Below are 25200 nucleotides of genomic sequence, written 5' to 3'. Positions count from 1 at the left end.
CTATAAAACGAAGTGCAGATCCCACGGAAGAACCGTTTTCCAAGGCAAAAACAACACAAATTTCAAAACACTTGAAAAATCAACAGTGCGTGCCATTGATTTCATTTTAACATAACAACAAAGACTTTCTGTTAAAGATCAGTATATTTTCAGCTTTAATGGGCTGTATTAACACGTTAAGTTGATATCTACATGTATGAACTGTAACAGATATTATAATAAACTTTAACTACCAAGTACGAAACCCTCCGTTGGCACCAATAATGACTCGTCTTATTACAAAGTAGCAATAAGTCAACATTTCCCCTAATTATGTTAAAACATCTGAATATCAATTACTTACAAAAAGTGTTTTCCATCGCGTCTTTACATTATTGAAATAACCGTTCTGGTGGCATTTTCTTTCTCTCTTGTAAGATTTGTTCTCTCCAAACCTTCAACGATCAATGCCTGTTATTGGACCATCCCAGAGATTACCCCCCCCCCCCCCCCCCGTGGATTTTTCCCTCAATAATCCTCAAACAACAAAATAAATTAATAAACAAAAGCGACCGCCGCTTAGTTATTTTGGGATATATGAGTTGTTGAAGTGACACAGTTTAACTGTGAGAAAAGGAAGTTACGGAGGAGGGTAATGTGGTGGAATGGCCCTACTGTAGTGAGCAAATGTTCTGATCGGCATATGATGTCATCTCTTTTAAAACCAGAGCCCTGCTCTCTGTAATTATCTAAACTAATCCATTTCATACCCTACTCAGATATGATTGGTACTATTATACAAATACTACGGTAGTATGTACTTATAAACAGTTGTATGAACCCAACCTCCAATGGCTTGCGTAAATAGAAAGCACATTGGAGTAACGTCATAGGTGAATGAGATCCAGTCCACTTCACTGCCTTCATATCACAAAGTCTCACAACTGACAACTTCTTCCACAGTAACTTCTGGTTTCTACAGCAAAACAGAGACCAACTATCTCTTCAGAGAATTACATTCCATGATTTCAGTCAAACTGTCTTGTTCTCTGCTTTGGTAAGAAAAAATATTTCACCAAACAAAAATAAAATTGTGAAATAAATCAAAAACTTCTCTTTTAATGAAAAAAAAAATTCCGCTTCAGGGAAAATATTATGTGCAAATGTTAGCCTAACCCGTTGTTGCCACCTTCTTACTTTTCCCCCCATCTTATAAACTAGCCATCTTGTCTCCTTAAGGCACATGTACAAGTCACCAAACTAACCAGCAATCCAAACAGTAGCATGGATAACACACACAACTGTCCAGATGTTTTATTAGTCTCCCAGTAAAAAAAAGCTTCCCCATGACAACACGCTTCTTTTCACTGCTGGGCTATCCCTTGTCACCGTCAATCATTGTTGGCTAGTCACTCCAGTTTTTACAAAAACAAGTCACATAACTTCAAAATTCACACTTTCCAACTCCAGTTCAGTCACTCTATGCACAGATCATCCCAGAATGTGTCCATTATACTTCACTGAGCTGTTATTTTGGCTTCCTGTGGTGTCTGCTGTTACTGTGACTTAATGTTGTCCATGACAGCTTCGTTAATGTCTAACGGAGGTTGCCATCTTGCTCCAGCCTCTCAAGTTGTCAGCTACATAGCCAACTCCAGCAAATACCCCCATTTATGAGTATCTGTGTGCAGTTTCTTACTCCATTTCTTTTGCTGGTTTCATGAAGAAGGTTCTTGGGTTTGCTGCAGAATTCTCATTTTAAGCTGCTGGATCAGGTCGTAGATCTTCAGGGAAGGCCCCACTTTCATACCAGTTAGATTCACAATCTGCTCTTTGGTTAGAGTGGTAAACTTTCTCCCATCTATGTTCTACGTGGAAAGAAATAAAAGGAATATTTTGATATCAGTTATGATATTTCTTTTAGTGTTTTAGTGGTAAAATATGAATTATACATTGAAGTTCATGTCCTTAAAAGTTTGAAACTGTATCACACTGTCATTCAGGTAAAGGATATTTTCATTCTTTCCAAAAATTAGCATACTGATGCAAAATTGAATTAAGAATTAAGAATCACTTAACAAATATGAATTTGTTACAGATTACTTTTTCAGCTGTGCACAGATATAATTCAAGGTAATTCTGCAGATTTTTCTGAACAAAATTCCTCTTGTTAAAGACTTCACAAATTTACCTTTCTACTGAAGCTATCACAATAAGCTCCACAGTCATTTATCCTTAAAAACTGGCAAACATCAAACACTGTCCACCTCTCAGGCAGAATGGTCTGCTGTTTAGTGGTCAGATGAATACTGTCCTTGGGGCTCTCATCCCCTGAGGGGACCACCCTGGGGATGTGGGGCGTGGCAGGCTTGGGAGAGAGGAGTGGCTGGGTCTGAGCTGGAGGGCGGGACAGCATCTGGGACAGCGTCTCCGCCCCTACTGGACGTGTGGGACTCCCAGGGAGAGAGCCGCCACTTGAGCTTGGTGTCTTGACGGTGGCGCCACCCTCTGGTGCCTGACTAGCTGTCATGGCGCTGGGGATTGTGGGTAAGGCTGAGGAGTCTCCCCCAGATGGAGTACCGTTTTCACTTGATATCTTATTACTGGTGTAGTATGATGAATTGGGAGTATTGTTCATGTCAGTTGTATATTGTTCATTTCCTCCAGAGTTAGGCTCATCTTGCACTCCTGGCTCCACCTTGATAACTGGGCTGAGTTGTGGCATGGACCTGGTACTGCCCTGGGAGTCAGACATGTTGCCCGATGCCTCTTCTTTTACTGAAAGAATAATACACCCTACATTCTTTCTTTCAATATTTATCAAAATGTAATGGTTTTTAAAAATTAAAATCTTAATATCAAAGGAATAAAAAAAAAACTATTTTAAATCAATCATTTATCCATAAAACACAAAATAACAAGCAAATACCTAATCACATTTGTTAAAAATAAAGCCACAGACATGAGTTACCTTTTTCTGCTGCCTCCACACAAACAGGGGGTAACATGGCAGCCACAGTCTCGGCAGGAAGGGGGATGTGCGGAGGGGGGAGGTTCTCATTCTGTAATGGCAGGTCCCAGACATCCTTTCCGTTGGAAGCTCTTCCACCAAGGCCCATTCTGGTTTTCCTCTCTGTAAACATAATTATCCATAGATTCTTCAAAAATATTACATATATATTGCTGCATTTAATTCAATTTATAGAATCTTACAAAATAAATAAATTCAACAATGTTTAAATAAGTTAAAATTGCTCTGCATCTTAAATAAGTAGTACTTCCCATCAACAATGCAAATTTGACTCACTCTTTCTTGGACCTTTGTATATTTGGTTCTTAGTTTTTCTTTTCTTTGATACAGTTTGAAGAGGCACATAAGTCTCTGGAAAAAAATCAAAAGATATAATACAGCTATAAATATCAGTATTTATTTCTCTGTCACAGTAATAAAGAGGATGTAAAGATTGAGTCGCCATTACGATATTAATCAGGAGACCAACAGTTTTATTAGCAGGTATAATATATTTTTTGGACCCACAACAAATCTGATATATGTCCTGTGCCAGTGCCAGGCTCATCTTAGTCAACATCTACTATGTAATGTTAATAAGTACTGGACATAGGAATATCAGCCATTGTACATGGGCTGATACTGTACTCCACTGCACTGCACTGCACCCTTCTCATCTTGTATCATCTCATATGACACTTCACATCAGGTCACATCACAACACAACTCAACATATCACTACACATCACATCACAACATATTACAACACTTCACATCACATCACATCACATATCAACACAACATATCACAAGGCATTACATCAAATCACAACATATCACAACACAACTGAAAACTACTCATCACAACTTGAAACAAGATATCAAACACATATTAAATCACATCATTTCACAACACAATACATCACAACATATCACAATACATAACATCACAACCCAAGTTCCACAGTGAGCCACAACACATATCCCACCTTTAGTCTTGGGTCCCTCCAGGTGGTAGCCCACCATCTCACACCAGCCTACAGGATAGATATCTGGAGACTGGCAGTCTATCCACTGGTCATACTCCTTCTCCCAGCCATCAAAGTGAATCCTTAACAACCTGCCCACGATCTGGGTTACACTGGCCACACAGATCAGCCTGGAGACAACGCAGAACACAAAGCTAGATCTATGGGTGCCTTCACAGTGAATCTATTTTGTACTGGCTTGGTTCACATTAAGAGCTCATTCTCTATGAAACGATCATTTTACGTAGATTGATCCAATTAGGTTGGGACTTGTGCTGAATGCAATCAAATTAACAGATTTACATGCCTCCAATTTATCATTTATAGAACTCTTCATATGAAAGTGTAATCTCAAGAACTTAAAACATCAAATCACAGTAACAGTGGTCCAGCAATATAGCCGACAAACAAATGGAAAAACTAAGCAAGAAATCTTCACTTAACTACAATTGTCAGTATAGTGTACTAAAGGAGGGATTAACAAACCTTGGTTCCATAAGGTCAACTGCCTCCAACTTCATTCCGACCCGATAACCGTGCTTTGGAATCTCCTACAAGCCAAAGAATAATAAAGTCTGAACATACAACAGAACATCTCTGATTTTTGAGCCAAAACAAAGTTTCCTGAACAAAACGGCTATTTTTCAAAGTAAAAAATCACGGCTCAAATATCCCCTGTACTTAAATTCAAAGAATTGTGCCATTTCTAATAATATAACTTTGTTCTATGTGTCTCACCATACACTGAAACACACACTAGGCTTCCGACCATTTCAGAATTAAATATTATCATCAGGTTTTTTAATTAGAGGACTTTTATCAGTTTTCAGTTCTAAACTGGGAAAGATAAACACATTTGCAGGATATTTAAAGGTAACATAAAAGTATACCTATTTTTAATAAGGACATTTTCAAATGCCTTAAGTTTACCTCTTATTTTATTTTCTATTTGTCAGAAAGTGTATTTTCTCTTCACGCAAGCCATTTATAACCTTTAAACAATTGATAACCTATGAAAACATATAACCTATAAATAAAACCTACCTTATCAAACAGCCTTACAGGAGCAGCCCTTGACTTGGTTTGTTTAAGATAATCAAACCACTTGAATGGACCTTTATAACCTAAAATATATTCAAATAAAAAAATGTGAAACTACCTTATGTCCCCTATTACACTTCAACTGCAGTAAACTAAAATTTAGAAACATGAAAAATACAAGTTATGGGTCAGTTTTCCGGAAGCTTACTGTTATTTAATTCAAAATAATTTAGAACATGCTTGCTAAATATAGGTCAGTGAGACTTCGAAATATGATGGACCATACAAATAACCATTGTATGTCACAGAATTCAAGTCAGCTCAATCCACCTGGGCAGCACTGTGAAAGATTATCTTGGCCCTGTGACCTAGCACTTACAAAACACCATTGTCTTCTACCCATCAAAGTTTACCCATTACCTTTGATCTTCTCCGACCTTGATGCATTCGAGCCAGTAATTTATCTCACAAAATCCCAAGGAAAATGTTTGAGGTAGTAGGTTAATTTTTGAAGCACAAACTAAAATAACCCAAGACAAAGATAAACTGAATTCACATTAAAAACATCAAATTCAATTAAACTGAGTGAAGCATGGCTCACAGATGTGCCCAAGATCCTTTCTGTTTTTACTCACCTCGTGGAGGGGTCAACTCAATGCTGTTAATCTCGCAGAATCCCATAGGGAAGATGGAGGGCGAGGAGGCATGGTAACAGAACCAATCAGAACCATTGTGGGCCATGGACCCATCTATGCCTATCATCAGATAGTTGTTCTTTAGCACCTGGAGATAAACACAGAAGTCTGAGGTTCTTGCTTTCACAGGGACAAGAACAGAGAATGCTGACAAACTATTATTATTTATACCTAGAGAAGTTATGTGACTGTCATGAAATACACTTTATTCAGTTAAAGTGGCATTTTTAGATGAAATCTCTATTCTGCAGCACCATCTGGTGAAGCAAGTTCTGGAATGGCTTCCTATGGGTGGAAATCTTATAAAAAAATCTGTTGAGACAGTAGGACCTTCACAGTGGGAGATGCCATCAAAACTCAACAGGAACCACACAATTTACTCCTGGAAAGATGATGTTACCTTCATAACAGAGGCTACACATATGGTGGACAAGTTGAGAGGATCTATAGCTTCCAGTTTCATGCCCGCTTCAAACCTTTGCCCATTTGGAATGTCCTTATGCTGAAATATAACGAACAGACTAATATTATACCAAATACATAGCATGCCAGACTAGGCAAAAATGACTTGGGTAAACATTATTCTGAAGAAAGTTTGAACAGATTGCTGTTTATTTTAGTATTTATATGACAATTACATTTTAACTGTGATCTTCAAAATACATGCTTCACCTTTATAGGACCAATGATTAAAATGTTTGAAATCTTTCCATTACTTTCAGTATCTGGTCAGGTATCTTTTTATTACTTCCAAAAAAATTCAACTGCAATCAATCATGTGTCTATGATTCCAGTGTAAAACCAAAAAAGTTTGGAGAAGAAAGCCCACCTCTATAAACATATCAGGACTTGCATCCCCCTCTTCATATTCCCCAGTCCTGGCCTTCTCTGCAGCTTTTGATCTGTACTCTAAATGCAGAAGTCATATTTTAATACACCAGAAAGAAATTTCAACATGGATGATATTTAAAAATAGAAGTTTACTCAGAAAGTTTTTGGTACCAGCAAAGCAATTCTCTAGACGAACATCCGCCATTTTGTTAAAATATGAATATTCTGTACCAATTTATCATAAACTTGGAGAAGAATTTCATCAGCTGCGTTAAGTTATAAGAATGATGTGATTGTTTCTTCTTCAGTCAACAGCTAATATTGAGATAGGTTTTACCTCCATAATTGAAGAAAAAATCACATCATTCTTATCATAAACTTGGTAATAATTTGTTGAAACAAGATCTCATAGCACTACTGAAAAACTGTAATGACTACAACAGAGAGAGACCATAACAGGATTAAGCGGTCTTCCCAGCATATTTAGGTCGTGGCCTAGCTAGCACTCGGCTCTTCTCATTCTGAATGGCCTCAATGAGAGGCCAGAGCCCAGTGTAAAAAGCGATGTCTTACCAGGTGTGGAGTGAAGTTTATGACCAGCTTGTGATGACCAGCCTACATAATGTATCAATGGAGATCTGTAGTGGCACCAGAAATCATCATTTTCATCCTGAAATAAATAATAGGGCATACCTTACTTTATTGGTATAAATGACCCTCAACAAATATACAAATATAGTGAAACCAGAAATCATAATTTTTATTCTAAAATATATAATATTTAGTGAAATGTCATCCAACTTTGCAAAATACATATCATAATATCTTTGTATAAAATACATATATATTATAGTATGTGTATAAAATACATATCTATTATAATTAAATATATATAATGGTGCCAGTAAAAATACTTTACATTACCACAACACTTATAAAACATTAAACATTACAAACATTAAAGCACTAAAAAAACAAATACAAAATCTCTACCTACCTTACTGTCCACATACTGAAGTCTTAGACGTCCCCCTATGATCTCGTCTACAGTCGCCACCCTCATGGCTGACACACACATTTTGTCCACGACTTCTAGTCTTGTGCCTGGTTTGAACTTATGGCTGCTCATGCTCTCTAGCACCTGTGAAGGTAAAAAAATGCAGGTAGATTAGGTTAAATTTTAAACCTCCCTGAATAAGCAGAATCTCACTCATTTTTCTTTAACTCATAGAAAATTGACTTGCAGGTCATGAACTCACTACAAACACACCTTAGTCCGAGGAACAAGGAACACTGCACCAGTATGTATAGTCTATTATGGGTAACAGACTTTATCAAATATTCTTCCTTTTACTTTAATACCAACTGCTGATTTCTGGTGTATGAACACAGCAAAAGAAAGAAAATTAATAATTATATAGGTGATTGCACTTATAATTTATCTTCAGTTTTAAATTACAGTTTAGAGCCTATGTAAAATAACCAAGTAAAATGCAGCACATGCCCATGTACTGACCTTAGTGTAAAAATTATTAGGAAGTGTCCTGGCACCAGTTAGCCTCTTCACAAGGAATTCCTTCCAGTCCACATACTTGTACTGAATAGCTGCATATAACGGAGCACATTACACTGTAAGGTGGCTTAATCATAACATGGGAAAACTTGATATATGAACATAAAAATTTATATATCCAGACTAATGCTAAATTTTTCAAGTAATGATTACTTCTGTGGTGGTGGAAATGATTGTTGATTTAGTATCTAACATAAGCAATAAAAACATTTTATGTTTTGAACATTCTGTAATCCAGTTGGCAAACAAAGACAGGTAAATATGTTAATGTCATATTATTTGGAAAAAAAAAGTATGGAAATGACTTGATCTTTTCAACAGAGAAAATTATCAATGGAATATAACTATTAGGCACCCTGAGCTTCAGAGATAACTTGACACTTACCTCTTCACTATAGCCTATCTTCATCGTGTCAAGTTACCTCTGACGAAAATTGTTTGACCTAGTTTATATAAGCCAATCGAATCCATGTTTCAAAATTTTTCACCAAAGTTTGGTGAAAACGCTGATTGGTTGACCGTCAATCGGCAATCCTCGGCTGATTCCGCAAGCTCCATACTAACAACATAGTTATTGTCGAGTGCGGAGACATCCGAGTAGTTCCGAGTGCATAACCGTACACAAAGAAAGCATGGAGTATATCGGAATTGAAACCAGAGCAGTTTCATGCCCTGCATAATTATCTACTGAGGGATGATGTATTTTGCGTGCTGCCCACAGGTTACGGCAAGTCCCTGATATTCAGCCTTATCTCTGATTGGTCCGGATTTGAACAAAGCGCGCTTTGACTCGTTCGCGTTCATTGGCTAGATCGTTCAATGAGTCATTGAGTGCGGGCTTTAAATTTGATTGGCGGGCGGCGGAGGCAATCGAATGTGGTCAGAGGTAACTTGACACGATGAAGATAGGCTATAGTGAAGAGGTTAGTGTCAAGTTATCTCTGAAGCTCAGGGTGCTATTAGGTAGCCTGCTTTTCAAAGTTTGCTGCTACTGCTCAACAGGAATGTTAAAATTTTGAGATTTTAATAAAAGCACAGTATTTGTAAAATTTAAAATTTACCCCATTGAAAAGATTGAGTCAATTCTGAAGGCAAGGGAGGATGGAGAACATCTTCAGGGATCTTCACGGATATGGTTAGAATTTTTCAAGTTTACACTGAAAATCATCTAATTTTTCTGTCAGAAGGCAGTCAAAAATGGAGGTTGGATCAACAAAGATAATTCAGAAGACAGTCAGAAAATATCTCTGGATTTGCCCCTGTGTAAGTACTCACTTTTAGGAGGCACCAATGGTTTCCCAATCGTGGCACACCAGCCCACTGGGTGAACATCCTGTGTACACAGATTTAACCAGAAATCCTTGCTGCAATCAGCACCAAACCCTTCATATCTGATCAGTGCCTTGTAACCTGGGGAAATGTGTGTGGCAATTAATACTGCAATGCTCAGTTGGATATGCATTTGTTTAGTATAACAAATGTAATGTATTACGTGTAGACCATCTTTGGACAATAAGAAGGACCATGCCAAAATAATTGTAAAAAATCACCAATCTAACTTAAATTAAACATTTTAATGATTACAAGTTAGATTTAATGAAAGCAGTAAAGTTTAAATCAAATTAAACAAATGAGTTATGAAAAAAAACTAAAGAAATATAATATTCCTTTAATGGTAAATTCAGCATTCTTGTCATTGTAAAAAATACACGAAGTAACCAAAATAAAATTGACATACATCAGCCAAATGACTAAAAATACTACAACTCGTTTTTTTTTTCAAAAAACAAAGTATCACCCACCTGCTATTCTGATGACAGTAGCAATCCAGAAGACAGTACTGGGAAGATCTACATCAGAGTTGATCACTTCCACCTTCATCCCCACTATGATGTTGTCCCAGCTATCCGACATGGGAGCCTACAGGCAGGAGAGCAGAGACCATTAGAAAACTGCACATTTCACTGTGAACTGTTTAACTTAAATATTGCACAGCCATAAGGGATCACATTTAGCTTTCTATTGCTGTTAAAAATAAAGTGAAGTTTTTAAAAGTCAAAAATCACTTGTATTCAACCGTTTACCCTTCCGCCAAAGTGAATCAACTTTTGAAAGTCAATGTACATGTCAGCCATGCTATTTCATTTGATCACTCACTCTGATAAAAATAAAAGTATGAACACTAGGAAATCACTATGAACAAAGACAAAAAATATGTACAACTGACTATTACATTATTCAAATCAGTTTAAAATGAGTCAAATAACATGATATTTGCAAATAATTGAGAAAAAAAATCTCTGTACTGACTTATTACATTATCAAAAACTTACATGTTTGAAATAACTAATAGAAGCTGCTTCAGCACAAGTTGTGTTTAAATAGTTACTCCAGTCAAAAGACTTTATGGCATCTGAAAAACAAAAGGGAGAATAGCAGCAACAATATTAATACTAATGGAAATTATTCATTTTACATGCTCCATACATCCCTTCACACAAATTGAACATACCATTTTAGCTACAATGGTCATCGCTATAATACACTCTCAGAAGGTAATGCAACTATCCCATTATTATTTTTTTTTCAAAAACAAAGCTTTTGCTTACTCTGTTTGTTGTAAGATGATGGAATGGTATTAATCTGAGGTTTAGGCTTGGGTGGTGTTTTCTTCTTGGAAGGAGTTTTCAACTGAAAACATTACAGAAATACTATTACCTTCATGGGTAATTTCTTAGAAATATCTGAGAATCACAAACCTGTTTCTCCTTATTAGAGGTTTCCAGTCTGAAGATAATATTACCATTGCTAATTACTAAAAAAATTTTATCTAGAAGCAATTTTTTGCTAAAAAATGTGAAATAAGAAATATCTCAAAATTGCATTTTGCATTATTTAAATAGCAGTGTTGCAAGGCAACTAAAAGTACTGGTCACTAACATTTAAATGTAATACAGTACCACCCTTCCTTCAGCAGATGTTTTCCTGGATAACAATTGTGGAAAAAAAATGCTGAAAACAGGTAATATTTCAGAAAAAGGACTTTCGCCCTGCTATTGAAAAAAAAAAAAAAAAAAAAAAAACATGGTAGCATCACAGATTCATTCAAATAGACAAGTGAACTTACTGGACCCATCCTTCCCCCAGGCACATGTCCACCCCTGCGGTTAGACTGCGGCCCCTCTCTGAGAGCCGTGGCAAAACTCCTAGAACAAGCCAAGCTGCAGAATCTCTTGGTCTTGGAGTAAAAAGCATGTTTGATACCCACTGTGCCACAGCGCTCACAGGTTGCTAGAAGTTAGAAGAATAAAAATTAAAAATAATATCTTGTATGTGTAAACATTTTTTCTTAACTGAAGTAAATAATAACAATAATTTACTATTTGGTTGAACAAGTTTAAAATCATTTCCTATTTCACATATGTGCCTTCTCAGTATTACTGTTTGACTTAAGATTAAATATCGAGACGGAGCCAGTTCATGGCATCTGCAATCAATTTGAAATAACTACCAGCAATCAAACAAACTTCAAACTGATAATTAATAATTAAAAGTTCTCAACATGTGACAGACTTGTAGAATTGAGGTATGTTCACAACAAGGCAAGGAATCAAATAACTAAGCTTTTTCATTATACTTTTTCTATTTGGTTTTCTAAATAACATATTTCTCATAACATAACATTTCCTAGTCATCCAGTTAGGCTGGTGTCTTATAAAACAATTCTGCTGAGGGCACATGAATACACAACTTAGGCTTAACTAAAAGTAAATATCTACTTAAAACAGCAACTTGTACCTAAAATACTAACTTATAAGACATGACAAACTTAAGTCAACTTACCCATGCCCTCTCTGCCTGAAGGATAAATGTACAAGTTACGTCCACTATTAATGAAGGACCCTCCATTCTCTTCACTGGTCACTTGCTGACCACTGCCAAAGTCTTCCTTGCTCTCTGTATCAGAGTACGTCATATTGCTCTCATTATAGCTGTCACTGTACTCCTCATACATGTTGTAATCCATTTCTTCATCCTCCTGAAATAAGAAAAACATTCAAACACTAGGATTTTATGTTTTCATGTATTCAGGTGGAATATATTATCATCTTTATCTGTGCAGGCATGGTCAACCTTAACTACTACCTTGCACCACATGGTCATCACCCAACCTGGGATTTTATTTATAAGCCTGACATGAAATTCTGTCTTTTTCATAGATGATTAGGACCTTTAAAATCTGGAAAATGCAAGTGCAGAATGTACACAGTTCTATATAAAGAGAAAGGTGGGGTGGGGGAGGTTTATGGGGTATAACTACGACACCCAAATGTCTGGGCCTTTGAAAAATCAAGACTTGAACTCTCTGTAATTTTAAAATAAGCTTACCACCAGTCCTGTAGTATTGAAGGCCTCCTCACTTTTCACTGACAGTGACCCAAAGTTGGAGTCGTTATCAAAGTCTCCCAGCATGGTCTCGACCCCGTCCCCGCCAGACTTGATGTCGTGTCCTCCCCAGTCTGAAGCAGGCAATAACAAATTTCCATAACACTAAATACAGGGCTATATTCTTTAGTTGAACATAACCCAGCAAAATACACTTTGGTCAGAGTTTTTTTTTTTTTTTTCACTGGCTCTAGTCAATTTGAAATTAACAAAAATATTGATTACTTTTTAACTTTTTTAAGTGCCATACATTCAGGGTACAAAATACTGGAGCACTACTCACCTGCATCAGACTGCTCCTAGAATAAGAAAAATAAAGTTGGATTAAAGCAGATCAGGTTTCTTTCCCTTTGCAAAAATGACAAAAATAAAGTAGGTCCAGTATAAATGTCCCATGCAATCATCAACAATACTATCCAATATGTTGACATTTTACTCTAATACAAAAAAGTGAGCAACATATGTGCAAGTCTGTGCCAAACAACTTTCTGGTCATTTTGTAAAACTTCTCCAAGCTGGCAGTGGACACGACCATATCTATTCTTGCTGTTAACTAGTGTTCTATAGAGAGTTACTAACATCTTCCACTAACACCTTGGAAAATATGATTAATGATTTCAAATGACAAGCAAGTGCTTGTAACATTTAGAAGTAACACCAGGTGTGACACATCCGTCTCTAGCCATTGAACAACGCACATAATGTACATGTATTTTCATTGAAATATCACATAAAAACAAAACTTGTGTCATTTTTTTGCTGAATCCGATATTCAATTTGGTATGGTTAAAATAATGACAAAAACTGAACAGAAACATGTCGATCAGTAATCATTTAACAACTGCTGACATTCTTCATCTGACGATGTTTATTAAATTTCAAGTTAGTATTCAATTTTCATACAACTTAGAATTCCCAGCTTGTGGAAAAGGGGGGAGGAGTTCTTCGAATTTAATGGCTGAGATCTAGACGCCGTTTATATTATAAAGATTTTATCTACATTTAGAGAATGAGAAGGTCTACATTTTGGAGATATGAAATATCTAGAAATTAATAATAAAATCGGTATATAAAATTTTGACAATTTAATGAAGACGCCGTCAGACTGTGGACGTGACGGACTCCAGACACCGGTAAAATGACTGCTTTTTAATTCCTTATCTCCAAAAAATGAAATTTAACCTGAAAGAATGCTACTCACCATCCCGCTCCAGTGGCTGCCACCACAAATCCTTTCAGAAAAACTAAAATTACGTAAAATAACGCCAAAATTTAACTAAACCACGAGCACCTGCTACACAATTTTATCAACAACAAAGCCCTGGACATACGCTTGTCAATCACTAGTGAAAGTGGAAGCATCAAGATCCATGATTGGGTACAACATAGCTCCGCCTATACAAAAAATGAAAACAGACGCGTTTTGATAAGCCAATCAACACAAGTTTTGCAAAGGCTAAACTCTGACCTCAAATGGCCTCCCAGGATGCAATGCGATTACCAAAGTGCGCATGCCCATACATTAAGATCAAAACTTCCGGGAATAGCAGACCACGCATTTGAAGATGTAAGGGAACTTTTCGTAAAGATCACGTTTTATTTAGGCGGTGTCTCATTTAATTGTAACATAAACGTATTTAATGAAAACGTTATCTACAATTCATACCAAATAACAGCTGTATCTGCATCCCATGCTGGAGTTTATTTTATATTCAGCAATTATTTGAATTTGCATTGGTTGGTACAATTTACATGTATATTACGGTTATTGTATGTGCATCGCTAGGTTTTCTGGGTTTCTGTACGTCCATGATAATCATGAAGTATGTAGTGGTTCCTTGATTTGATCCCCAAGTTGAGGAAGGCTTTCTGTGATCATCATCTTATAAATGCTTGTGAAAAAAAAAACATATATAATTAAATTAAATAGTAGTTAATGTAACACAAATCGTGGTTCCATTTTAATACATAGTAAATGTGTCTCAATTCTTATGCCATAATTTCAGGGCTGACTACTGGAAATCCAATCCCAGGAAGTTTTGTGAATACTGCAAATGTTGGATTGCTGATAATAAACCGGTAATAATCAGTTTTCTGTTTCATTAAAGTCAGACATGGATGGTAATGGGGTAATGAATTTCTGATTATGACATACACGGTGAATTCTTTCCATCAAAGTAAAATACTTTTGTGACTGTAAGCCATTATATGACTTAAATTGACCATGTTTGAAATATGAGCATCAAACTTGAAGAGGAATTCATAATGATGATGATGACTTTTGGTGAAAACAGTGCTTTGAAGGGGGTGAAGTTGAAATTGGGAAAAAGGAGTATTTTGGTGCAATAATTTGTTCTCATGTCTTTGAATATCACCAGCTTTAAAATATTTTTTTGCAACTTTTTGACAAAAAAGGTGAAACATAAATTGAATATTTACTCTTTCAAACACATTGATAGGCATATACCAACTTTTTTTATTTTCACAGAGTATAGATTTCCATGAAAAAGGAAAGCGACACAAAGAGAATGTGGAGAAAAAGATTGATGAGGTAACATCAATATTCATAACAATGTGATATTTAGTTGCTGCTGTTAGACTGTTTATTAATTTATAAGTAGTTTTCAATAAAAGTTGTTTTCACAGCTTCTACGGAGAGCCTGGTCTTTGCTGACAATTCCATTATTCTGATATGTTCCTAAATTATAGAGGAAATTAAATTATATGAGATGTATTCCTTTGATAAGTATAATATTTTATATGCTTGAGACAGGTTGTATTGGCTATGTGAGGGATGTAATTATATTGTGAATTTGCCTTTTAGTTGCGTAAGAAGGGGGTTGCGGATGCCAAGAAGAAACAGTTTGAAGAAGATGCATTCAAGGAAATGGAATTGGTTTGTATTAAAAGTATTTTTAATATGGTGGTAACTGATGAAATAGTATTTAAATATGTAATATTGTGATCATGGAAATAATGTATATTTGCTATGATAGAAACTGTGAGCTAGTAGTTCAAATGTTTAGGCTTTGTATATTTGGCCAAGTGTTCTTACAATAATTCTTATTTTGATCATTCATAAGCTTTCAGTTTTGAACAGAAGTGCTGATAACTTAATTATGAAATTCATTTTAATTCCAGGCTGCTTTGGAGGCATTTAAAAAAGATCTGATAGATAATCCTGACTTAGCAAAGCAGTATGGAGTGAGAATTCCATCAAAAACAGGTATGAATATTATTTTTAAAAATGGCTATGGCAAAAGTGTCATTTGTTCATGTTAAATAGAAATCCTGCCATATTCTGAACCTTAGGACCCATTCCCAGTGAAACTATTGTACTACATCTGTAGATCGATGCAACTTTATGGGGACTCTCACTGAATGCAATCATATTAAGAGATAACTATGCCACTTGGTGCTTGCAATGTACTTGTATAATCACCAGCTGTATTCTATTCAAAGCCAGAAGGAGGCATGTTAATCTGATTGCATTCAGCAAGGGACCCTGCTTAGTTGGATCGATCTACATAGAGCAATAAGTTAAGTAGGAATGAGTCCATAAAGTACTAGTAACAGTTTTTTAGAGTTTAGTTTATACCTGGTATCCTTAATGGTGAGGTATGTCCATGACCCAGAAATTTCCTGCTACCTCCAGCACACAGACAGCAGAGGGTTAGTAAATGTGTACCTATTTTATACTTTATTTAGAACCAGTGGCGACCTGCGCCCCTCCACCTAAACCAGAGACCTCAGGAGATGCAGAAGAAGATGCCTCGGAGAGTACGGTCCCTGAAATCAAGGAGTGGTATGAAGCCAAGTCAGATGAGGGGTACACATATTATTGGAATATAGCAACTGGAGGTGAGATAAGTTCTTAATTGATATTTCTTGGGAAAGGGATGAGGTGTTAGCATTGAACAATTGTTAATAATGTAAAGCCAATCTTTAAAAAAATGTAAATAAATAAAAAAAAAAAAAAAAAAAAAAAAATTCTGGTTCAATTTTCAACAATAGAAGAATCATAGAAATGTAGAATTAGATGTAGTCACAAATGATTAAATATGTATTTAAGAAGTTCCATAGTTTTAATTTTATAATAAAGATTGCAAAAGATGAGAGTGATGATATGGAGGCCAAAATTAAACCCTGATATCTGAATGATTTCAGAATCAACCTGGGAGGCTCCAGAGAAGTACCTATCATTGGAGGAGCAGGAGAGGCAGCAGAAAGGGGACGCGGCACCTGTGGAAGATGATCAAGTAAGAATAAAATAAGATTTATCTTTTTTATAATAAAACTAAATTTATTGAAAAGAGGCAAGTATACCAGTTACTCTTTGACTGTACTTATAGGTACTTATAGGTAACAGTTGTCCTTCAAAATTTTAAGAATGTTTGCTTTGTTTACTGAAAGATTAAATGGGAAATGGAGGGGGGGGGGGGGGGGTGCTGGAAGGGAGAAATTTGCAAACTAAAAATGCTAAGTGTTTATTTTCAGTCAGATGATACTAAATATGAAAATAGTGAAAGTAAGGAAGATCCAGTTATAGATCTAGCAGATATACCCTTAGACAGCATTCCTATGCCATCAGAGAAAATAGTGCCAAAGATAGTGGAGGACAGAAATGCTAGGGCTGCATATGGAAGTTGGGAGTCGGCAGTGGTGGAAGAGTAAGTATCTGGTTAAGTATATGATTTACATGAGTAAAGCGCAAGTGGTTGTTACATACACTTTGCCAAAAAGTAGTGCATCTTACTTAAACTTGGTCCATCTGTTTGTAAAATTTCATTAAATGAATATGTTTTTTTTTTTACCTTAGGGAGCAAATCGACTTACAATTACCACAACAGCCACAATATGAAGAGATTCCACTGCCTGATATAGCAGATGATGAACCCAAACTAAAGTTTAAAGAAAAGAAAGTGACTTCTTTGAAAACGGTCAGAGACTCTGGAGAAACTGTTGCTTTTAAAAAGCGTAAGATTAGTGATAAAAAAGCTAATATGCGTCGACGTGGAGATGATGACAGTTGATAAAATCACCTATTTTTATATATATATAACAGATATAATTTTGTATATTGTAGAACTAAATTGAGCATATGGAATCCAACTTTGCAATTGAAAAGATAATTTTGGAAGAGCCTGTTGAAACAAAATAATAGTCAAAAATGACAAAAACAACATACTGTTGACATAACTCAGGAATAGTGTAAACTGTTTTCTATGCTGTTGGTTACAAAGTAGCATATTAGAACTTTATATGATACCTTAAAAAATACTTAAAAGACTTTAATTTTTGAATTACTTCTTCAGTAATTGTAAGAGAAGTTATATTTCTGTCTGATAATTTTTTTAGAATGAGTAAAATGCAGTATTGGAGGAATTTTATAAAAGATATAAAAGAAAAAACCCGAAATACCTTGGCCGCTTGGGTATCCTTTTGTGTCCATCTGAGCCCCTAGGACGGAAGAAAAGAAAAAGATCTGATAGGTTCCACCGAGATTTGAACTCGGATCGCTGGATTCAGAGTCCAGAGTGCTAACCATTACACCATGGAACCTCAACTGAGTGTGCGAGAACTCAATAACATTTATAAAACAAAATACTTTTATAAATCTCCATTTTATTTTTCATCATCATGTAAGCCATTGTAATCTATTTTCACAGAACACGAATGCGTGAAATTTTAAACTTTTCCTTGGATTACACAAACATTCTTTTCTTTTGTAGTCTTTCTATCCGCCAAAGCCCGTTCATTAGCCACGTCAGTTGATATTACCTTTTATGGGCGCTATGCTCCGCCCCCCTTAGACCAACGACCAATAGCTGTCGTTGATTGGCATGTGTAAACAAATACCGGGGGAAGTCCCATGCTATATCTCGAAATTCACGAGTAAGATTCTATTTTTATCACAACATAATTTCCAGCGTCTCGTGATGTGATAGTGTATCCGAAATCTTTTGGACTTTTAAACCATACTCCCTGCGTGGAAGGACAGTTTTTTCTAGAGAGAAGGGCAGCTCATCTTTGTAAAACACGGTCGTCGAGTAGATCGCCTCACATGCTATTTACAATAGTCAGGTGACTGTGACAAGTCGGGCAACTATGAGTCACAATTCCATTTAATTACTTTACTCGAGGATTTCCCCGGTGGAAAAGAACTTGCCGGATTGCAACATTGGTTTTTAATATGGTATGAGAGTGCTGCGGCCTGACAGCGTGTAGATTTTCAGAGACTTTCAGCGACTTCGTCGTACATTCCTAAACCACTAACAGAAGGTCACGGACCCACCCACTCGATCGCGTCTTGAGTAATATCATATTTACAAGTGGGTGACAAAGTTTGTCGTAGAGAAATCGCCAAACTTTTGGGTGACAGGGGACAAAGGACAACGTCATCCAATCAACCTATGAGTTCAGGTGAGGCTGCATGAGAAATTAGGTACTAGATCGAGAAGTTTTCTTTAACGATTCATGGGCTCAACCTCATGACCCCTCCCCTTCATCATTCAGGTAATACTGGGACAGTCTATTCATACACAGACTTGTTTACCTATTCAATGAATAGAGCCACACTGTGAGAACGTGTTGCTGTCTCGGTATGCAGACTTGTAATACTTAAACTTTTCAATAAGCTGGGATTGAGGGCGGATCTGTAAAATTTTAAAAACATTTTGCCTGTGCTTCAACGTACACGCGAATAAAATTCAATCAGATAAAGAAATTACTCACTTAAAATGGGCCACACCACATCACTTAGGATGGTTTTGAAGGGAGTGTGTGGAATCCACCTGTGATTTGGAATTAAATAATTGTAATCTAGATAAAATCTTTTTTTAGAATGAATTACATGCTTTTAAACATTTTTTCAAAATAATTTGATTAAAAACACATGCAATCACTCCAAGTTAACAATCATTTAAGCATGCTACATATTTGTATGTACAGTATATGGAGCTTAATTTGTAAATTGTTTTGCAATGGTAAACAATAATATATGCATACTTCTAAAATAGCTCACATGCACTTAATTTCTAATGCATTTGTGTACATATATTAGAATAATTCTCTCTATATAATGTATCATTTCTGTCAGTTTTATAGGTTGAGCATCACTTTGACATAGGTGCAGTGAGGCCGAGAATGTCTCCTGTATTTTATTAGCATATAACACGATGCTAAAAATCTAGTTGGTCCCAGGTTTTTACATCCTGTTTCACCACAGTGCTGTCACATGACCTGCAGTTCCTTTTAACAACCCCAAACTTGCTGCACAAAAAAAAAAAAGTCTTAAGTCAATATTGCTGTAGTGTTGAGCAGGGCAGGATGTGTGATAAAAAGGACAATGCGGAATGGAATTCATGAGATCTAGGGCATCAAGCCTTCTCATAGAGCCTTGGGTTCATTCTGACTTGGTATGTAGTATACATGCTGCACTAAGAAGTGTATATGGGATATGGTCACAAGTATTCGGTTGTTGAGTCATATGGTGCTTTTACTTGGTAAACAGACTTGTAGATGAAATGTCATTTTTGTTAGCCCTTTTGGAGAGTCATGCTGACCTTATAGAAGGCACATATACTAAGTACAAAATGTATATATATGTTTCTGTCCACACACCTCTCCCCCCCTCCCCCCACACACATACACCATCAACTGATATTGAACAATAGTTCAATCAATGTGCCAAGAATATTTGAAAGCAATTTTGACTGAAATTTAGCGTCACAGGGTTATTGATGTGAGTAGATATATAAAAAGCATTACTCAATGTTTATGTAAAAAAGTTGGATAAAAGTTTTATTACAGTTTGGAATTGTAGAGTGTTTTAAACATTATTTGCAAGGTCTGAGTACTTAAATTGAAACCCACTCTCAGTATACATGAAAAGTGGCAATAATTGAATATTATTGTTAGTATCAATAACAGAACATTGGTACATGTAACCCTGAGTTTATGAGGTTGATTATTGCAAGGGGCATTGATGGGAGTGCAGAAGATATATATGATATATGAATCCTGTAACACTGTATGTGATCGGGGGGGGTGGGGGGGGGGGGGGTATGATTACATATCCTATATAATAATAAGTGAAGCAACCACTTGGAATGCTGATGATATGTGCCCGGTACACTGTGATATTCGGGGTGATGATAAAATGTCCTATATAACATGTAAAGCAGCCAGCTAATAAAGTCAGCAACAATCTATAATGAAAAACTTCAGAGTACACTGCTGCAGTATTTGGGGTGAGGATAACATATCCTATATAACATGTGAAGCAGCCAGTTAATAAAGTCAGCAACAATACACAATGATAAAGTTGAGAGATAACATTTATTGGGGGCAGAAGGGATCAGGTTTAACATTGAACACCTCCCTGATAACAGGAATACAATGGTCTTGCAGTTATATTACAGTTTCAAGCACTGAAATATTAGATAACAGACTGAGATATATATGTGTGCCTGAGCTTGACCAATAAACTGCTGAATATTATGAAAAATGTTATGTTCACTCAGATCAGTATATATAGATATATATATATATTAATTAAAAGGTTGCTATATTAGTGGCAATGTGGCAGAAACTGCCGTGTTTTTAATGAAAGTTTAGGCAATTACAAGACTATTAATTGATTGAGCTAACCCAACTGAACGTAACATATTTTCATTCAATGTTCTGGAATGCTTCTTTACCACAAGTTGAAACCTGTTGATCAAGTCCCCAAAACCACATGCATAAATACAGTCTGTATATAGAAGTTGGCAGCATGCATATGGGTGTTAGTGGTGCCTCTGGCTTTGCCTGTACCCAGTAGTGTACTTTCATTTGTATATACACATATCCATGTGACCAGTTACATGCCAGTACAGACTCCAGTTGAACTAGCTGCCATCTATAAACTTTCGTTATCCCAGATACATTGCAGGCACCTATAGGCTGATTAACTACACATACACAAATTAAGTCATATAAATATTTCTCAGGCACCTAGCCTGATTAATTACACATACACAAAATAAGTCATATAAATATTTCTGGCTTGAAGTTTGTTGATCTGCATTATTCACTTTCATGACTGACCCAATAATGTCCCATCTTATCACAAGTGTAAATTGTAAATTTCATGCCAGGGTAAATATTATAAAATGTTTATGGTGTCAACTGGAGTGTCTTACCTAGCTGAGCTGGGTGGGACATTTGTTTTTCAGAGCAAAGGGGACTTTTAATACTATATTCAAAACCAGTACACATACAAAAATTTACTTGGTATAATAGCCAAAAATAGCACTGCTTTTGTCACATTAGTAATTTGAACTGGAAAAAAAAGCATAACAATGGGAAAGGTTCATTTGTCTTCAATGTACTTACAATTTCCTAGTTGTGTCACAAACATACTGGTTTTGGATTTTTTTCTCTTTTCTTTTTCTTTTTTTTTTTTTCATACTTTGAGAGTTGGAATTACATTCTATTATCATGGTTAATCATATCCCTATCACATAGGAGATAATGCCTTCATTAAGTGATCATTAACTGCTGCAACCACTTCACAAGGCTGTGCAAATATTTCAACACAATGCAAATCGTGACAATCACAGCACATTAAGAAACAAGTTATCTTCTAAAAATAAATATGACTTGTTGACCATTCTGGGACAGAAATGACAATAACAATGCATTTTGATTGATAAGCATATTCAAATGTGGACAGGTTCATATGATATCATCAATGCAAAGAAAAGTTTTATTTAAAAAATTACTTTGATCAAATTGCACATTTGTGCCACATATACCAATAAAATGTTATGATTCAGTAGAAAACATAACAGCAAGTTTTATTCTTTTTATATCTTCTACATTCCAAAAACACAAGTTTTGCACAATCATCCCACTCTGGTAAAACCACCTCCGTTACCAATTATATGGATGACTGCCTGCAGTACGTGTGAGTAGGAGGAGGATATGACTCATAACAAGTTACACATTGGATTTTCCAGTCCGTCATCCTAATGCTTTCTTTTCTTTTGGTTTTACTTTCACCAGCTGAACCAGATATTGGTTTCACTTTCATTTCATACTTGTGAGACATTAGTTTAAATTTAGATCTACACTAAGATTGCTACTGCTAAGATTTATTTTGTTAAATACTCATTATTTATTTATACATAAATATGTTGATATCAAAAAGAAATTTTCATGACCTGGCTAGCTTTATGAATAATGTTATTTTTTTTGGTATTCAGTTTTCAAGATAATTGCTGTCTGCAATCATTGAAATTTGAAATTCAGTAATCATCCAAATTCAATAACAAATTTTTTCCAAGATTATCAAAATGAAGAAGATAAGCTGTGCTAATATTTAAACATGAGTGCAGTATATTTACATATGTATGCCTATTTTTGGACAAATGAACCTGTATAATGTGTGGCTCAGTTCATGTTTGTAGTATTACTGGGGTAGTTTAATGGGGAAAATGAATATTGGTATAGCAATATATATGTATATTATTTCACTTTTTACTTCAAAGCAAGCACTTTTACCAAAACAAATCAATCAAACATATTACATTTTTTAAATCTACATAATCTTTTGATTCAATATTCTTTTAATCTAAATTAACTATAACTTTTCTATGTGTATTCAGACCTACATATAATAAATGAAATAACAATTAAAAGACACTCAAAAACCTAAAGCAAGCTTCTCTTTAAGCTTCACTGTATATTTTCAGATACAACAAGAATATAAAGCAAAGAAGTCCTACACTGGTGGCATCTCCACCTTAATGACATCTCCATTACATTGACAGAGTCCTAGCTGTCAACTGGAGACACTCTACAGCATCTGATTGGTTCAAATCAGATATAAAGGTATGTCAGGTATGCAGTCTGTGCACCTCACTGTTGATTCACCTGTGTAGAGAGACATATGTCCATAGGGTTTGGGCACTGACCTGATCTGGTTGAAAAGACACCCTGATAATACTATACATAATACTAGTAAATGCCTATTGCACAACTAAAGAAAGGGACATCTTATTTTTTTCATAGTGTATATATATCCAAGGCGACAAAGCAGGTGACTTAGAACTGAAAATGGACTTGTACATGTTGAAACCTCTTCATCTTTTTTATCTTTGTATCCAAGCTATGATGTGGACTTTATCAATTGTCTCATCTTTAGTAGAATTTATCAAATGAGGATAAAAATGTCAGTTTGGTATATACCCATGCCTTAATTGAAAAAATGTGTCTTAATATATATCCCATTGAAGAAAAGGACTGAGACACAACTTGAATTTTTAAAAACATTTTATATACTATAGTTACAAACAGAGTATTTTTTGACTTGTACATGTGCAAATGCATGTACATGAAAATTGTCACAATAGACAATTGGGAAGAATTGGGAAGACGTGGCCAGTCTCTCATGTTGCTATATGTAACTGATGTAGACAGATCATGTACTGCTGCAAGATCAACACCATTGCTATACAGTGTATAAAATTACTTTTATCTGACCCAGACGTAAAAATGGATACATACTTTCAGAACCAATTTTTTTTTTTTCGGTTTTGGGTGCTTAAATTCAAGTTTTAACATTGCTTAACAAGGAATCATACTTCACAAATTATCATGGAAAATTTCAACTCAAAAACAGGAAGTGCTGTGTGATGATGAATCCCCCTCCCCACCCCCTACCCCCTTGGCAGACAAAGAAAAAGCTGCACGGCATCTTCCTGGTTGACAGGTGGGGTAAACACACCGCTAATAAAAAATGTTATCAGCAGGTAGAACTAGGTTATATCAATAGCAAGTACCTAGTGTAAGCTGTATGGATGAAAAACAAACACAAAAAAGGCCCCATGCACGTGACGTGACCTTCATGTCATTAAAATAGGATGTCTCCATGGATTGCAAATATTGCATTACACTTTATGTATGATTGTTAGACATAGTAAACCTTTGAAGAGATGCTTCCAATACCTATTCAATAATTTTTTCTCATTCAAAATGCAGTATTACAACATCCAATTAAATTAAATTAAATTATGTAATGGTAATCATAACAGAATGCAACGGTTCTTAGTGGGTTGTGTCATAAAATGTGAAGATTATGTGTTATTTAACATTCAAATCATGTCCCAGGGTTGACAATGTATAATGTATATACAATTGTCAAACCAGGCTATTGATGACATTGATGATAACAATTAATATCTCCATAAGCTTCAAAGTTATATATGTCATTAACAGATAATTACCACAGTGAAACTTGAGCAAGAACATACAATGATGATAATATAGAACTTTTTCTTTTTTTCACCTGAGGTAAAGGAATATAAAACAATAAATGGTATCCCTCCCAAATGTTTATGCAAACAAGATCCAACGGGATCTACAATTGAAAGCCGATTAGTTGATTTGTTGGCTGTATATCATAAAAAATAATTGAAAATTGAAGATTTTATTACAACAGACTTGTCAAAGTTTTTTATGGAGACTGCGTCATAATACTTATTAGTTTTCAGGATGATTTCTACAGAAATTGACACAAGTATTAAAGGTCTGGTGATCAACAAATATTAGT

At 35.5% G+C, this 25200-nt stretch overlaps 3 protein-coding genes and 1 non-coding gene across 5 annotated transcripts in view; 2 read left to right on the top strand and 2 right to left on the bottom strand.

Annotated features, from left to right (window-relative positions):
- Positions 1-125: 125 nt before the first annotated feature.
- On the bottom strand, positions 126-13989 carry LOC106175592 (MBT domain-containing protein 1). Its single transcript, XM_087010122.1, has 22 exons — positions 13804-13989; positions 12886-12901; positions 12546-12676; positions 12000-12195; positions 11284-11447; positions 10766-10847; positions 10490-10569; positions 9959-10076; positions 9432-9566; positions 8100-8188; positions 7581-7724; positions 7157-7253; positions 6582-6661; positions 6153-6254; positions 5693-5840; positions 5061-5140; positions 4503-4567; positions 3978-4147; positions 3287-3361; positions 2951-3112; positions 2171-2757; positions 126-1847 (listed from the first exon to the last, which is right to left on the bottom strand). Exons 1-22 carry the CDS (start codon positions 13804-13806, stop codon positions 1698-1700), a joined length of 2874 nt encoding a protein of 957 aa, XP_086866248.1. The 5' UTR covers positions 13807-13989; the 3' UTR covers positions 126-1697.
- A 107-nt stretch (positions 13990-14096) lies between these two features.
- On the top strand, positions 14097-17892 carry LOC106175608 (WW domain-binding protein 4). Its single transcript, XM_013557698.2, has 9 exons — positions 14097-14169; positions 14609-14681; positions 15091-15153; positions 15427-15498; positions 15744-15828; positions 16311-16463; positions 16770-16861; positions 17100-17272; positions 17422-17892. Coding segments are annotated over exons 1-9 (927 nt in total). The 5' UTR covers positions 14097-14167; the 3' UTR covers positions 17636-17892.
- A 200-nt stretch (positions 17893-18092) lies between these two features.
- Positions 18093-18164, bottom strand: Trnaq-cug (transfer RNA glutamine (anticodon CUG)). The gene has a single exon. It is a non-coding gene; the product is annotated as a tRNA-Gln (tRNA).
- Positions 18165-18599: 435 nt separating this feature from the next.
- Positions 18600-25200, top strand: part of LOC106175604 (uncharacterized) — a 54223-nt gene continuing 47622 nt past the window's right edge. Inside the window, exons 1-2 of one of the 2 annotated variants that reach the window (XM_087010124.1) lie at positions 18600-19025; positions 23342-23480. The gene's annotated coding sequence lies outside the window, so the exon portion shown is untranslated. Of the gene's footprint in view, positions 19026-19868; positions 20021-23341; positions 23481-25200 lie in introns of those variants that run through there. The other variant, XM_087010125.1, reaches the window with a different exon arrangement.

Source organism: Lingula anatina, chromosome 3 (genome assembly GCF_051362555.1).
Source record: "Lingula anatina isolate TDL-2025a chromosome 3, LinAna3.0, whole genome shotgun sequence".
NCBI classification, from domain to species: Eukaryota; Metazoa; Brachiopoda; class Lingulata; order Lingulida; family Lingulidae; genus Lingula; species Lingula anatina.
The sequence above is the reverse complement of the archived record's forward strand: the minus strand, read 5'-3'. Positions and strand labels throughout refer to the sequence as shown.

Coding starts and splice junctions, on each gene's coding strand:
- LOC106175592 (XM_087010122.1), bottom strand. Junction 10,077..10,489: donor CTATTAGTTATTTCAAACAT/GTAAGTTTTTGA, acceptor TCCTGCCTGTAG/GCTCCCATGTCGGATAGCTG. Junction 3,113..3,286: donor ATACAAAGGTCCAAGAAAGA/GTGAGTCAAATT, acceptor TTATGTTTACAG/AGAGGAAAACCAGAATGGGC.
- LOC106175608 (XM_013557698.2), top strand. Junction 14,682..15,090: donor GGATTGCTGATAATAAACCG/GTAATAATCAGT, acceptor TTATTTTCACAG/AGTATAGATTTCCATGAAAA. Junction 15,829..16,310: donor GAGAATTCCATCAAAAACAG/GTATGAATATTA, acceptor TACTTTATTTAG/AACCAGTGGCGACCTGCGCC.